General features: G+C 37.9%; 1 protein-coding gene across 1 annotated transcript in view; it reads right to left on the bottom strand.

The window, feature by feature from the left end:
* LOC131425127 (scoloptoxin SSD14-like) overlaps window positions 1–17,588 on the bottom strand; it is a 58,076-nt gene that overhangs the window by 13,444 nt on the left and 27,044 nt on the right. Inside the window, exons 2-3 of the mRNA XM_058586734.1 lie at window positions 2,969–3,766; window positions 2,455–2,880 (exon numbers count right to left, since the gene is read on the bottom strand). Coding sequence (XP_058442717.1) covers window positions 2,455–2,880; window positions 2,969–3,766 — 1,224 coding nt within the window. The remainder of the gene's footprint in view (window positions 1–2,454; window positions 2,881–2,968; window positions 3,767–17,588) is intronic.

Genomic DNA, 17,588 nt, shown 5'->3' with positions numbered 1-17,588 from the left:
GCTTGAGTTTTGCCTTGTTCTCATGACGCTGGTTTCATTTAAAACGTGCCAGTAGCAACTGTAACAGTCCACGACATTTCGCCATTCTGTTGTCCATTTCATGTACATGCGGGTAAACTCAAGACGAATCTGTTTGAGTTTCAACGTCATTGAATTCAAAATCGAGTCAGTTTCGAACCTGATTCTGATATCAGGTTTGCTCACACCCCCTTTGCTAAGTGCGAGCCTAACTCAGTTTCGTGAAAAGAGTTTGCTTGATGAAACTATCCTGGGTCAGTTTCATTTTTTTCAAGCGAAAACGACATACGTTTTTTTATACATTAGCAAAGTTTTAGGTACTCAACTAAACTAGAGTGCCTACAACCAGAGTGACGACATCTCATACGATAATAATTGGTAACAATTCAAACATTTAATTTGAAATGGCAGGTTTGTTAGCTTTACATTGTATTTAATAAGTTGTTTGTTTGGAAAAAAGTTGTCAATCCAAACGAACATCTGTCATCACTCTGGTCACAAGCTAGAGTGCCTGCTAAATGAGTGTCTAGTACTGCATTGTGACCGAAGCATTCATAAAACCAAATGAAAAATTGAACAGCAATCCAACTTTTGTGGTTCATCGATTTCAGAGGCTTACAGATAAGTGTGGTGGTGTTGCCAATGTTGTCCAGCGTGAAATTAAATACTGAATTTTACCTTCTTCAAATTATCGAAAGTTCAGGAATCCAAATAGAAACCATTCATGGAATCCTGTTTATGACTGTGGCGTATTTGCGATTTCATTGTGCGATTTGCAAAAACTCACTGGTTATCGATACATTTTTTTTGTAATATACAATGTTAATGCAAAGCTTTCCTCATATAACCGGTAAAGTAACTAGCATGGTCGACCATTTGGTAATCAACTCTCTGTTAGTTTTTATTCAGTTTTATTTCCAAATAGTCCAACTTGATTCTCTTCTATAAGAAATCCGTCTACAATAGATCTTGTACTAACAGATCAAAGTTACATTTATAGTGAACTAATTACTCATACTCATTCAGGCACGTTCCCCTAATTACCTGGAGGTTGGTGCCTGAGATGGCAACGGCAGTTAAATTTGCTTTAAACAGTGATGTGACGAAGGCGAAACGTGAAGAAAATGTGCACCTCGTGAAATATCCTTAAAGTGTTATAGCCCGAGAGCTGACCCAGAGTCGCCCAAACAACTTTTGAGATGTTTGTTTTAACAACCTGGGATCGCTCTAGATCGGACTCCAATCGCGTAGTTTCGATCTGAAAATTTACCATGTTCTGTTTTACTAGGAGTCAGAGAGCGTGTAGGTTAAAAAAAGAAAACGGTATTAGATAAATCGAGTGACCTCAGCAGTTTAAATTGAACTGCTATTTGGCAATGCCAGTTCAATTTGAACTGCGTGAAGCACTGTTGAGCCGACGGCGAAACGTGAAGTAAATAAATTTTGTTGTACTAATTTCAATTAGGGGCCTAATTTAGCCCTATAACAAATCCAGTTGTTAAAATTTTATTCGCGATTCCGTTGGAATGTTCAACTATTGATTAGGTTTAGTAAAAAATTTCAATCTATTGTTCGTAGGAAAAAGTATTATTTATTTGGACATTTTCATCCAACTAAATCAAAATTTTTTAACACACTTTATATGAGAAAGATGCAAATATATTTGCATATTTTATGTTTCTGTTTCTAATATATATTTCTATAATCTTATTAATTGTTATCAGTAACTTTTTGTATATTTGGATTTCATATGGGATAGAAAATCTATTGTATGTATCATGATAATGAATAAACTACTAGTTTTTTGTTAACATGTGACTGTAAATTATCCTAAAAATTCGTTGCAATGTGTATCACATTAAATGGTATTTATAGGATATGTGTGCTGCCTGCTCGCCTGGGATCATACGTAGCCCACAATTTCCCTTCGTGATCGCGAATAATGGCTGTTGTAGCAGCAAAGCCAGCATCAGGTGCTGCTTCTTGCATCACATGGCCGCGTGATAATAGTCCGTCAACCACGTCCGGATTGAAGCCTTTCTCATATTCGGCCGACATAGGTGCAAGCTGATGGTGGATTCTCTTCTCGTTGATGATGGTTTCCAAATTTTCTCCGAAGTACAGATGCCTAAGGATCAACAAAAGTGTCGCAGTGGTAATTCGTGAACCCCCAGCGCTTCCAGCAACAATTCGGACATCACCATGACGATCGGTTAAGATTGTGGGGCACATCGATGATAATGGTCGCTTTCCAGGGGATATGTAGTTAGAAGGAGATGCTCTCAACCCGTACGAATTTATTGTTCCCGGTATTGAAAAATCGTCCATCTCGTTATTTAAAATTATTCCAGTTGACTGTGACATAATCATAGCTCCTAAACTGAAAAAAAAGTTCAAATGTTTCATTTTCTTTTCAAATTAGTCAAATGATCTTACACATAGTTGATCGTTGTAGTAGCAGACACGGCATCTCCGTTCAAGCCCAATACAGAAATATGTGCCGTTCCATGATCTTCCTCATTTGAAAACACTGCACCATAGTGTTCGAAATCTGAGAAAGTTGTATCGTCTAAAATTCCATCCCGTACAAAAGCTGCATAGTTTTTGTTCGTTAACTTGTTTAGAGAATTTTCAATCCCCGGTACGAAGGGTGGATCACCCAACTGGGTCCGCAGGCCATATCCATGCTTAAAACTTTCAACTATCCGATGCCACGTAAGAGGATCGTTTATATTGAGATCATCATAACCATCAATTATATTGAGCATATAGTTTAGAACGTGTCCACTACCTGGTAAAGGCATTGAATAGACATGATTTTCGTTCTTTAGTTTCGTATATGCTGGTTCTAGCCAACGGGGTCTGGAAGAGAAAATGTCTTTCATGAAGGAAGTTTTGTTGGTATAATATCAATCAACTAAGTTTCTAAGTATTTTCATATGTTACATACTCATAATTATAAAAGTCTTCTTCAGTTATAATACTTCCAAATCCTCTGAGATCGTGCATTAGTTTTGGCAGCAGTGTACCATTACGGCTGTACAATGCATCGGCCCCTTCTTGTGCAATTATCTCGAGACTATTAGCAAGTGCCAGCCGTTTGATGCGATCACCTTCACGCCAAGTTTGATTTGTTTCTGGATTAATAAATACTTCACGTAGTGAAGGAATACTCAAAATTTTTTGCTCCCGAACTTTAATAATACGATCTAAATAGCCGGTGACAAGATGTCCACTGCGACAGAGATCAATAGTAGGTTGAATCAAAGATTTCCAGTCAAGTTTCCCGTATTTCTGATGTACTTCCCAATAACCTTTAACTTCTCCAGGGACGGCGACAGCTAAACCTCCTTCTCTGGCGGCAGTATTTGACTTGTTAGCGTACATTTGCTCTGAGGCTGCAGCTGGAGCGATTTCTCGAGAATCTAAAGTATGAGCTGTTTGCGTGCTGCGATTGTAAATAGTTAAAAAGAATCCGCCTCCTATCCCTGCACTCTGTGGACAAGTGACACCCTCACAAAACAATACCGCAATCGCAGCATCTGCAACAGATCCATTCTGTCGTAAAATATCTGCTCCAATTTTTGCACATTCTGCTCCATTGGAGGTCACTGCTCCACCGGTAAGCGTCCGCGCTGTTTCCTCTCTAGTATCTTTTAAGCCAAAGTACAAGCCCAGTACTACTGCTATAACTACGATTGCTGCCAAACCTGAAACTAGTAGCAACTTACGTTTGTTGATATTTATACTGTAAAGAAATTGATAATGAGCCACTCATTTTTCAGTTTAGATATGAAATGTGGAAGAATACGTACACCACATAAGCTATACGAGTAATGCCACACCGAACCAAGCGTCTCGTAGTCAACTATTGAACGTCTGTATGAAGCGAATGATTGAATGTTGTGTTGTGCCACGCTTCATGCATATTCTTTCACCAAATCGAACTAGAACTGATTACACTCGTAGACTGGACATATTTATTAGAATTAAGATGAGTAAATGGGATAGAAATAAGCACACGTAGATGAATAATGTGAATAATAAATACTATGAGGTAAAAATTTTTGTAATCGAGTTTTCCAAAATATTCAATAGCAGTTGTTCCGAATGAAGGAACGAGTACCGGACTGAAGAACTTCAGGAGTGACCAGAGGTGGAGAAACAGGGTCTCCCAACGCTCTGCCATCAACGAATCGAGCAGAGTGTCTGGTTACGTCTGCTTCGTCACTGGTATTCGAGGATAACTCTCTGGAATTTGACCGCTAGAAACGTAGACTTTGATTTGGATTAAATGACACTAAATTTTAAACGTAAACTCAAATAATTCGTAAGTCCTCTTTGTGATCCTCTAACTAGGATTGATAGCAATGTATGTTTATGTGGCCCCCTTTGACATGCGTGATGTGGTAGATGAGTAAGACGTTCAAAATATGTTGCAACGCGATGCAACATGTTTCTTGGCATATTCTATGTTACAAATATACATACACTTCCGAATAGAACGCCTCATTTCACGACAGTAGACACCAGCACCAGCACGACCATTCAACAGAGAACCGTCCGTATAACAAACTATGTGTTCATCAAGTTGTCGTTCCAGACAACCATTCCTCACGATGAGGATAGCTCACATTGAATGTTTTGAGAGGAAAACTTGTAGCAGTCACGTTTGTCATGATTCAAATAAGTCAGCCGCCGCTTGAAATAATTCCCTTCCGTGTAAAAAGTTAAGCATCTCTAATCAGATGAAGAATGAACACCGGCGGCTAATCTACATTTCTTTGCGCATACAAACTTTTTCTTTTCTTTATATAACCGATCGGTCTCACTATATTGCAAAACCAATACGAATGGTTAGGTTTCAGCCTCCGAAGAGTCCTCTTTCGCGTAGTCTTATCAATGTTCGCCAGATAACGATTTGAACGCAAAAAGGGCATTGGCGCGAGATGGTTGAATGCATAAGATTCGAGAGGGAATGAGCTAACGAATCTTTAAACTATTGTCCAAGAAGTTCGGTTTTCGAAAATACGAATCTTACTTCGGTAAAATTACGTACTTCCGGTTGGCTAAGACTGAAATTCGGCATTCTGAGGTTTTTAGGGAAAAGATCTAATCCATTTCCATCTAGACCGTGGAAGAGGCTAGAGTGCGTGTTTTACTTTTGTTCCGCGGTGCGTGTTAGAAGGTATTAAATTCAAACATGAGATGTCTTTAAAAATTGGTAATAGTTCTGTTCTTAGGTGTTGCGTTAATATTAGCAGTAGAAAGTGCGGGAAAAGATCGTGTGCGTTGGAAGGAAATTATAACAAAGGTAATTTACAATGGTGCTATTCAATCACGATACAATAAGCTCACGGCGTCGTGTAGCCGTGCGACGGCTTTTTATTCCCTACTTTAGACGCTCTTCGGCTCGCCGCACCGTTCTTCATCAAGTGACGCGCTCTAGACCCCACGCTCTGGCTTGGAAATTCTGGCAATCTCCGTCAAAATCGCCAGAAGGGCGAAGTTCGTCATTTTCCGCCCATCAGAGCCACACGTCACAACCAACCGGTGTGCACGTTTTTTGTTGCTGACAGCAGTCCGGCGTTCCGACACTGTCAGCAGTTACCCACGAAGGACGTCCAGCCGTAAACCCGCTCCGGCGTCGGCATACCGAAACGCCGTCAGCGCAGAATCATTCGTATCGACGCCAGCATCGTCATCATTCGGCGGAGCGTCGCAATACAGGCAGGTAGCAGCGAAGAAAGCTGTAAGTACGCTATAATTAAATCCATGCGCATGGTTAAAAAGGGGGTAGCCTAGACACCCACCTAAAAGTGAGCTTTAAATCTAGTATTATGGCACCTTAACGAAGATAGCTAGATATCCACCCGCACACAGTTAGGTACCAATTAGTATAGGCAACACCGAGATGGAAACCTAGGTTAGGATTACGAATTGCTAAAGTTAACTCAATAAATATAAAAATGTTTCTGTTCTTTCGATAAAAGATGTGTTTATATTATTCAGGAAGATAGTCGCTATAGTTAAACAGATGTTACTGGTTTGAGGAGGTATCTCATGTTTCGCGTCGTAGTAATTGTGTAGTTTTGTGGTTTACTCCGAGTTGGACTACTTGGGAATCTTAGTCCCACCACTCGCGTTTCGGATACGGTTTAGGGTTCTGGGTGGACGATTTCCTCCAGTGATGATACGCGCGAGTTGGTGTTCTTAGGTTATCTGGATAGATAAACGAATTTCTTGGGTTTTGTTGCGGTATAGTTGATTGTTGAACTGAGTACCTTTCGGATCGGTTGTGTTTGCCAGATCGTTCCCCTAAACTTTTTTATAACGACCCGCCCTGAGGCTGGGTTTCTGGTCGGGCAACCCTAGGCACGACAAGTGGTCCTCGAAAGAGGTGGCGCTTAAACCATTTGTTCGGATAGGTGGAGCGATTAGACAGACTGATATTGGTAGCATCGTTGTGCACGCTACAAACTGCATGTGAGAGTTAGGTCACTAGGAGCGAGTAAATACTCATCCCACGTAACCATTTGAGACCACAAGCGAGTGTGGCTGGTAGCATAATCTAATGGGTTACTGTTCCAAAGTCCTGTAACCTTAAGACGGTATGCACAAGATAAAGCTTTTTGTTTTAGGAACACATGTAGTGGTTTAATGCACAGTAGCACCTCTAGAGCAGCAGTAGGAGTTGTCGTGAATGCTCCTGTCATCGCCATTAGAACCATCCTTTGGAGATGATTCAGCTTTGACTGAACTTTCGCGACTTCTCCTTTCTGCCACCATACAAGACATCCATATGCTAAAATTGGTCGAACAATAGTTGTGTAGATCCAATAAATGTATCTTGGTTTGAGTCCCCATGATTTTCCAAAAGCTCGTCTGCACTGGCCGAAAGCCATGCAAGCTCGATTAATCCTAAAGTCAATGTGAGACCAATTCAGTTTTGAATCAAGAATAATTCCGACGAATTTAACTTGATCGACCACAGTGATCTCTGAACCGAAGAACTGTAATGGATTAGCTCCTGTGATTATCCTACGATGAGTGAAAAGCACCATTGATGTTTTGCCCGGATGTACAAATAATCCAACCTGACAACACCATTGTTCAACAGATCGCAGGGCTTGCTGCATTAAATCAAAGAGAGTGTTATTGCTTATACCGGTCATTAATATCCCAAGTAGCAATTAAAACTTGTTAAAATTGGCATGTTTCACAGTTGCTACAGAACGGTTATTTATGTGGGATATGTTAGATAAATTGTTTCACACGTTTTTGCACAAATGTGAAAATCATTCGAATTACTGCTTCTGAAACCAACTCAAAAACCGGAAAAGATTATGTTCCATATCGGTTTTTTCAACTGACTCTACAATAAGTTCATTTGAGTAGTTTCATTTTCGGTTTCTGCTTGAAAAATATTACTGCTATGAAACATTTCAGACACGAAACTTGTTGCACATCATACAAGCAAGCTGCGCTTTTTCAATCGCACAATCGTTACGAGAAGAGTAAATAAATATAATGCTAGAACAATGTTTGCTGCTTGGGATATGATAATCGTCGGCAAAACCATAAGTCGGAAATCCAAGGTTATTAAGATTCCTTAACAAACCATCAGCGACTAGGTTCCATAAAAGTGGGGATAGTACACCACCTTGAGGACACCCACAGACACTCAGCTTTCTAATCTCTGCTTGCCGAAGCGATGAACAAAGAAGTCGATTACTAAGCATTGCGTGTATCCAATTTGTGATACTTGAAGGTATGCCATGACCACGGGCTGCTTCCAGAATTGAATTGAAAGACACGTTATCGAAGGCACCTTCAATATCTAGGAAAACTCCCAAGCAAGATTGCTTTTGTGAGAAAGCTTTTTCAATGTTGTAGACAACATCATGTAACAGGGTTGTAGTGGACTTTCCACGCTGGTAAGCATGTTGCATTTCATGTAGCGGACGCACGCCCAGACTAACATTCCTGATAAAGTGATCGAACAGCAGTGAATTGGACAACATGAGCTCGACAGCCCGGGTTGGCGGTTCAATGCATAGGTTTTACAAGCCAGTGGTCGTATGTTCGAATCCCGACCTGGAAGTATTCTTAGTGTCAGTAGGATCGTATTACTAGCCATGCAATGATCCTGTATGCTATAAATCGGTTGCGAAGTCTTTAAAACAAAAATGCCAAATTCCACAAAAGGAATATAATGCCAAGACTTTGCTTTATGAACCCGACACTAAGAACCGACTTGGAAGGATTTCGATGACCATTTTTTTGTTCAATTCAATGTAATTGAAGTCACTAAGTAGACGTAAAGTTTACACTGTTTATGTGACATATCAACGATATTTCATCGGACGTAAACGAGTGACGACTCACTGCCGCTACATTAAGGGGATTTTTGTCACAAAGTAACCGGTTTGTACGATAAAGCGCATATTTCTTTGCATTTTCTTCACGTTTCGCCTTTGGTTTTTGATCAAAAACCGTATTTGTAACAGCATTGAATGAACGTTGGCGCCGTTGATTCCATAATTAGTGCGGCGTAAGTTTCTAAGCACGCTGTGCTAAGTTTCTAAGTTCCTAAGTTGTTGTTGCGCAGAGCTCGAGCACGAACATTTGTTTTTTGAATTGAGAAGTGCTGAAAAATCGATATTGTTCAACAAATCATCGGCGATCAGCTATGCATAGGGACAGAGTTCGTCGTACTTTTAGTGTATTGAGTTCGATAAACAGTCCGCGGTTTTCATAACTCGTCAGTTGACGAGGGTTGTTCCATGATAATTGGCGAAGAGCGAAACCGAACAAATTTGCGCTGTATTGATTCAATTCTAAGATTTCCATTATGGTAGAGAACAATATTCGAGCGTTGAACGTACAAGCGAATTGTAGAGAGACCAAACCGTAGATATCTGTCAAGTGCTTAGTAATTCTCATTACAAATCCAAGGCAACGTGAAACCTTTGGAACAATGTACGAAATATGTTGCTTGTAGTTCAGTTACTCGTCAAGAAAAACCCCAAGATTCTTGACACATGTGCAGTGGCGTACCGAGGAAATTTGGCACCCGGGGCTCCATCGTAGATCCTCGGAGAGAATAGTCGAAACGTATAGGTGTTCTTTTCCGTGTGAACGTGATAATCGAGGATTTGCTGAGATTTAATGTCATTCGGTCAATCTCGCGTAAACGACATCTTCAGTTGTCTTAATGATTTAAAATAACTTGAGGTCGTTTGCGAACTATAATCGTGGAACTTCACGTGAATAATTTCATGCCGGCACCGACCCTCATCCCAAGAAGCTTGCCAGCTGGCAAGTGTCCTATGACGAGACGCGTATTCGTTTGAAAGAATAGGTCGCTCATTAGTGCCTTAATTTTCTATAAAAGCTAAACTGGACAAGAACATTTCATAAGGTCATATAAACCAATGAGATTTTATCTTTGTTTACTTTCTCTTCTGTTAATAACTGCTTGATTTTCGAATGCGAACAGGTCATTCTTGTTTTCACTCAAATGTTTACGTAGGCGACTCCTATGCAAAATGTGTTTTTGCAAGAATATTCTTCGGTGTTTCAGTTTTCATGACATTATTCTAATGTCCGTCGTTTTAAGTGGCAATTTGAGATTTTAATCACTCATTACTCTGTAATGTCTAAACTGCAAATCGGATCGAATTTGAATCTAAAAGTGTAACAATCGATTAAACATTCCATGATATGTCGAAGTAATTTCCACAGTTTAGGGTAATTTAAGGTACTTCCAGAGCCGATATTCAGGAACCAGCATAACCCAAACCGATTCGTATGGCCATATGACGAAAAAATTGCAATATTTTTGAGTCCAACTTTAAAGCTTTTCGAGTTTGTCATCTTCTATATCGCTTTGAATTTTAAAAAATTCATCATCCTACAATTCCAGAATTGGATTAAATTGGATTTATTCTAATTTGAACTTTTGTTTCTGAAATTCGATTTGGCTTTTTTTGGAATTCGAAATTCGGTGTAGCCTAAGTCAGACAAATTCACCTGAGTAGCTGTATAGTTTACATTTGTTTCAAAATGTTTGAAAATCAATGTAACATAGACATCTTTGAGGAATCGTAGTGCAAATTAAATTTTTGGGTGTCTTCCGAAACGAAAACTGAATACAACCAAAAATGAAATAAGTTTATTTGGTTATCGACTATCCAAATCTGCTAACCCGATAAACCTGATTAATTTATGTGAAATAGACATTTTTATACCAATCACCCTGTATCCCCGAAACCGGAAGTTATATCTGACTGAAAAACAAGATGTTTTACAGAATCTTAAAACTTTTTATTTCAATATTAGATGATTCTTAGATTTCAATTGAATCTTAGATCGGTTCAGCCATCTACGAGAAAAATGAGTTATACAGTTTTAACTTCGTTTCACATATCATCCTGTAGTTCCGGAACCAGAGGTCGGAACTAAACATAATTCAGGAACTTTGTTTGGGAGAAAACCGAAAAAAATTGAGTGAAATTATTTGTCACACACGCATTTGCTGATCTTGACGAACTGATTCGAATGGTATATGGCTGTTATGTTATTCCAGCATTTATTGCTGTAAGTAGTTCAAATCAATATAATTATGGAATTGCTTTCAACTCGAAAATGCTGCCATCATGTGGTTTAAATATGGCATATTCGAACGATTATGTTGCCAAAACGAACCGTGCTAAAATCGGTCCGAGGCAAAATATCATGCTGTTCACAGTCTTTTGGGTACTTAGAAACAAATGTATGTAATAGTATAAAAAATCGTGTTTTCTGTTGCTCCCAAGCATTTCTTTGCCAGACAGCGCTCAAAATTTCTACTGCTGAAATAGGGGAAAAAGTCGTTTACACAAAAATTTCGATATCTCCGTTAAAAACGGACGGATTTTAACAATCTATGGCTTGTTGGATAGCTATTACCGTGCAGAATCTATGAAAATATATTCTGTTTTCAAAGTAATTGTGACAGATACTGTCAATAAACTGAAATTTTTTACATAAAACTTCGTATAACTCAAAAAGTAAACATCCGATCTCAAAACCATTCAATAGTGTTCTGGGTGACGGGGAGACCTTTCATTTGCGACTAGTTTGATCAAAATCGGTCCGGCCATCTCTGAGATCTCGACCTCTTAGTTGACAACACATATACACACACACACACACACACACACACACACACACACACACACACACACACACACACACGGACATTTGCTCAGTTCGTCGAGCTGAATCGATTGGTATATGACATTCGGCCCTCCGGGCCTCGGAAAATGTTTCCAACCATCAAAGAAGTGACGAATGCTACATAATAGATAAATATCGTACTCAAAATCAATATTATTGAAGTCGGTAAATAAAGTTTTCAAATTACACTTCGTGCAAAGTAAAAAAAAAGTATTGAAAATAGCAGTCCGATGAGTAGTATTTAAGAAAAATACGATGCATTTTCCTTGCAATTTTGTCATGTTTTCGATAGGTCTACATATTTGTTACATTGGTAAAATCCTGCACAAAAATAAAGTACATCACAGATCGTTACAATTTGATGCATAAAACTTTACTATGACTGCTATGCTTTCTAAATATTTAATTCAAAACACAAATTTATCATTTGATTGATACCTTTACATTCAAAAAGAAATTTGATGGAAATCGGTTAAACCGTTTTCAATGTATTCGAACGGTTGATTCATAGCATAAAACTGGCGAATCCAAACCACGGAATTTCGTCCATTCGTCTGTAAACGAGAATGGAACTTTTCGTTCGTACGAATGCTGTTCGATTACACGTATTGTTCGAAACTAAACTGGCGTTTCGCATATGGTTAATCACAAGAACTGGAGTGATTTCATCATGGGTTAGCATTTATTTGAAGAGTATACTGATATTGAAATATTTTGTGGCAAACGAGTCGCGTTCGAATTCATTCGAGTTAAAACAAGAATGGTTTATTCAGTTCGCTTTCACATATCATCCAAATCAGTCGATATAACAAAACCGTTTACGTTCGGGACGAAAGAATCCAAGTACAGTATTGTGTAGTGAACAATAGAACGACCTCGAAATGAGTGAACCAAACGAACAAAAGTTATCGCCGACACGAAAGAATGCAATTGTTGTTGACCTCAGGCAGTGCAAAATTCGACCTTCGATACGAGCACTCGAAGGTTTGCTTAAGTAGCAAATGCGTCTTGACATTAAAGGCCAGAATAAAAGTTTTATTACAAAAAAAAGAATGGTTTATTCGTATTGGGTGAATATTTCCATCTTTCTAACAATACCAGATAACGAACATTTGTATAATAACGCAGATATAGTTGACAGAGAAAGTAAACAAAGAGAATCTGTCATTTGCTTATAGGCCTTTTTGAAATGTTCACGTCGAATTGAGTATCTGACAACAAACCCTTCGTCTCTATCCAAGTGTCGATTGATTTCGAAGAATATTTTGTTCGAATCCTTTTATAATGCAGTCCAGCATTGCAATGGGTCTATTTGTCAGGTGGAACAATATTTTTCTCAAGAAACATGATATAAGAGGGTTTATCAATAGAATTATTATTCGGCGGTGATTCCTGAATAATGTTCTGTGTAGGAACAGAATCTAGGAAAACTTTCCTAGCAAAATCAAATATAAAGTGATTCAAGTCAAGGATGGCTTTTATCGTATCAAAGAACGTTCGCTGACAACTCTTCACCGATTGAATCAGTGCCATCAAAGAGAGTTGGAAATCATCGCAACAACAAAAAACCCGGCATGGCTCATTTTACATAGAATCGACACCAGTGCGAGAGCGAATTTCTCTCAATGACATTTCTGAGAATCAAAGGTTAGCACGCTGCTGTGGGAATCCTCTCTGAAGCAACAAACGGTTGCTTATTCTCGTTTCGCGATCCGATTCTATACAGGCAGTTGATAATTGCGATAGAATCATTTTACTATTGCCGCTTATTCTAACTATGTGCATATAATCTTTGTATAAGTTGTGTCTATGAAAATGTATGTGAATACTCCACACAAGGGTTTTGAAATATTGCAACCTAGTATGAGAATCATCAAGTCGAATCATCGATTCGATTTTCTGCGATAATTGTCAACTTGCGATTCTCTCTTGGTAAATTCCACACAGCGGCGATCATTATCAGACTGCAATTTTTTTAAGGGCCGAGAAATACTCAGAGTATGAAGTGGAGCGAAGGAATGTAGAAAAATTCTCTCGCGGTTCATGCATTGAGAGACTCGAGTTCTTGTAGCATCTTCTACCGGATTGAAAATGTTGTATACAATATAGATAGCAATATAGCAGCTTCTGTGAAATTTTCGGCAATCACCAACACTGATTCAAGTATTATGGTTCCTAATTTATCTGGCCGTTTTCCAAAGAGTGCTCATTGAGGTTTCTCTAGGGTTTCCTCGTGAAAAAGTCTCCAATAGCTACACTTTTTGGCACGAAGTAAGCGCTTGTTTTTGGTTTCCAATACCAAAATTTCAAATTCTGAGGAGTTCCTTTTCCAGGTTTTAGAAACGCCTCGTAAGCATTTTGTTTCGCAGCACTTTTTGTCCTATCAAGGCCTTCTGGTAGTCCATCTATTAATCGTTGGACTGCAGAGATGACAGGTAAAAATTTCATAAATCTTCAGGCAGGGTTGGAAAAGTCTGTTAATCTGAGAAAATGTATGCGGATTTTCATTTCTCTATAAAGTATGACACACAAGACTGGATTGGCGAAAAACTCGATTTTCAAAAGTCTGCAACAGAAGATGCCTGCAGCACTTCATGACATGATTTTTCGTTTGGTTAGAAACTTTGAGCTTGTTTTATAGCTTCCACAATCAAACAAAAGTATAAGTCATATGTTTTAAGCGGGGTGGAGCTTTTCCATTGAGTTTAAAGCACTGGAGATATTACTTGGTATTTTATCCGGGCAATATTTTTCGTCAAATTAAACGGAATATAACCTGAATTCGCTCAGTCGTTCGCACCGCACGCGTATAGCTCTTGGGTCCTGGATTTTATTCTGGCTACCTATAGTTTCATTGATTCAAGGCTTCAGTCTTTTTCAAGGCTACCTGAATCACTAACAGTCCTATACAAAGAGTGATATTAGAGTGACTAAGAAATTAATCAGCCTTTTTTAAGGCTTGCTATTCAAAGAAATATTCTTCGAACTAATCAGTCTTTATTAAGACTACCACAAAATCAGTCTGTATCAAGACTTTTCCAAACTAGGAGTCTAATCGAAAACTAATTTAGCCTAGTTAATTTAATTTAAAATTTCATTCATTTCAAAAATGCCTGCGTCCAAGCGGAAAGGCAAAAAGCCTAAGGCTAAAAATAATTCAATACGGAATAAATCACAATCCGTTATTCAACATTTTTCTAATAACATTCACGATCTTATAGAATCTGAATGTAAAAATAAAAGACAACGGACGGATTTTCCTTCCGTTGATTCTATGCCGTCTAACAATATTTACGAGATTCTTCCTGAATCCGATTGTAGCGACATAGAAGAAAATTCTTCTAAAATTCCCAAAACGGACGCTTGTCGTTCTGGGAAGAAACATCAATCTATGCCACCAGTGACGGTGATGATTTCCGACTTCAAAGCATTCCGTACTGAGCTTTCGACTTTTCTCCCGGAAGTAAAAGTCTCATTTCAAATCGGACGAAGAGGAGAATGTCGAGTCTTGATTGATGGATTGGAAGATTACGAACGTCTTATTCAATATTTGTCCGAGAAACTTCATAAATTTTATTCATATGATATAAAATCAGACAGACCCTTCAAGGCTGTCTTGAAAGGCTTATCAAATGATCAAAGTACTGATGAAATTAGAAATGAACTAAAGGAACTGCTTGGTTTTGTCCCTTCCCAAGTAATACTTATGAGAAAAGAGCGAATGGTACCTCTAAACCACGCTCTGGAATTTCCCATGAACTTTACCTAATACACTTCAATCGAAGTGATGTAAACAATTTGAAAACTTTAGAAAAAGTACGTTTCATTTCCCACATTAAAATTCATTGGGAACATTATAAACGGCGTAATCGTATTGCAAACTTAACGCAATGTCGTCGTTGCCAAGGCTTCGGCCATGGAACCAAAAATTGTCATACGGATATACGGTGTTTGAATTGTGGTACATCGCATTCGAAAGACGTTTGTCCAATGAATGAAACCACTGATAAATTTTCAAGTTCAAATTGCGATGGAAATCATAAATCCAATTATTTGAAATGTCCTGTCAGGGAAAAAATTGTAAACGCTCGTTCGCTTAGACAACAAGTCAAATCAACAACCTTAAATTGACAGAACATACCTGAAAATCAAAAAAATCGTTACAAATGCCACGCCTTATTCTTCTAAGGCACTTATTTCTTCGAATTTAAAACAAAAAACAGGTACGCCTTCCAATTCGTCTTCTAACGAAAACAATTTATTGACAGGTAGATCGACCTCGTCATAATCTTCTTCTAATGTCATTTATGCTAGTATAACAGGTAAAAATCTACCACTTAATTCTTCTAATGTAAATAATCAAAACACAGGACCGCCTTCATCTTCTAACGAAAACAATTTATTAATAGGTAGATCGGCCATATCATCTTCTTTTAATGGCAGTCTACCTACAAATATTCCTTCAATGCTATTCGCTTCTTTAAATGAAGTCGATTTAGGCGATATAACTGGAAATAAAATGATCTACCTACAAGATCAACTTTTTCAAATGATCATCCGAATGAATTCGACTTCATCACTGTTTGAAGCATTTCAAATCGGATGGCATTTTGCAAATAATATTATAGTGAATTTAAAATTTAACAGTGATGTTAAATAATTATTTGAATATTTTAAATTGGAATGCTCGATCTTTGAAATCGAGTGAAGATGAATTTTATAATTTTCTCAAAGTTCACAAAATTCATATTGCCATTGTGACAGAAACTTTTCTTAAACCAAATGTCAAATTGAAAAGTAATCCACATTATGTGGTTCATCGATTTGACAGATTTACTGGAATGGGTGGTGGAGTTGCCATTTTTGTCCAACGGCAAATTAAACATCGAATTTTACCTTCTTTCAATACTAAAGCTATTGAAAGCTTGGGAATCGAAGTTGAAACCATTCATGGAATTTATTTCATCGCTGGAGCATATTTGCCATTCCAATGCACCGGCGAACAAATAAATATCGACCGAAATTTTTCGAAATAGGGGTCTTAAATGCTAAGCATGTCCAGTGGAATTGTAGGCAAAATAACAGTAATGGTAAAATATTTCATAATCAACTCTCAGCTGGTTACTTCACAGTTCTTCATCCCAGTAATCCGACTTGTTTCTCTTCCGTGAAAAACCCGTCTACAATTGATCTGGTTCTAACGGATCAAAGTCACATTTGTAGTGAACCGATTACACATGCTGACTTTGACTCAGATCATCTTCCTGTAACATTCAGACTTTCCAACGAAGCTATAATTCTTCTTATTCAAGTAGCATAGAGCTAATTGGTTGGATTACAGATCTCACATTGAAAATCATGTTGGTCATGAAACTATTTTAGAAAATTCTGCGGACATCGACACAGCAATTGATAATTTGAATCATTACATTATCGAAGCTAGAAATCTTTCAGTTCCCAAAGCTCAAACTAAATTAAATTCTCCTATCATCGATGACGATCTTCAACTGCTCATTCGGTTGAAGAATGTTCGTCGACGACAATATCAACGTTCTCGTGATCCTGCTATGAAAAACATAGTTAAGGATTTACAAAAAGAAATTAAACATAGATTTACTCTTTTGCGAAATGAAAATTTCGCTAAAGAAGTTGAACAAATTAAACCAGATTCTATACCTTTCTGGAAACTTTCTAAGGTTCTTAAGAAACCTCAGAAACCAATTCCTGCTCTCAAGGAAGGAAATCAAATACTTCTTACAAATGGCGAAGAAGCTCAAAAACTTGCTCAGCAGTTCGAGAGTGTCCACAATTTTAATTTGAACGTTGTTAGTCCTATTGAAAATGAAGTCTCACTGAAATATGATCATATTTCAACCCAAGTGTTATCACACGATGACATTATTGAGACGAATTTTGATGAAATTAAATCAATTATTAGGAAACTTAAAAACATGAAGGCTCCTGGTAACGATGGAATTTTTAATATTCTTATTAAAAATTCTCCCGATGTTGCCTTGAGACTCCTGGTTAAAATTTTCAACAAGTGTTTTTCATTAGCTTACTTCCCAAAAAGATGGAAAAACGCTAAAGTAATTCCTATCCTCAAACCTGATAAAAACCCAGCAGAAACATCAAGTTATCGACCAATTACCTTACTTTCTTCTATCAGTAAACTTTTTGAAAAAAATATCTTGTTGAGAATGATGTCTCATATAAATGAGAATTCAATTTTTTAATCAAAGCAGTTTGGATTTCGTCATGAACATTCAACTACTCATCAACTTGTCAGAGTAACGAACATGATAAAAGCAAATAACTCTTCTGGTTTATCAACTGGAGTTGCCCTT

This window comes from Malaya genurostris, chromosome 1, assembly GCF_030247185.1.
Source record: "Malaya genurostris strain Urasoe2022 chromosome 1, Malgen_1.1, whole genome shotgun sequence".
NCBI lineage: Eukaryota > Metazoa > Arthropoda > Insecta > Diptera > Culicidae > Malaya > Malaya genurostris.
Note: the sequence above shows the minus strand (reverse complement) of the source record. Positions and strands in the feature narration are given on the sequence as shown.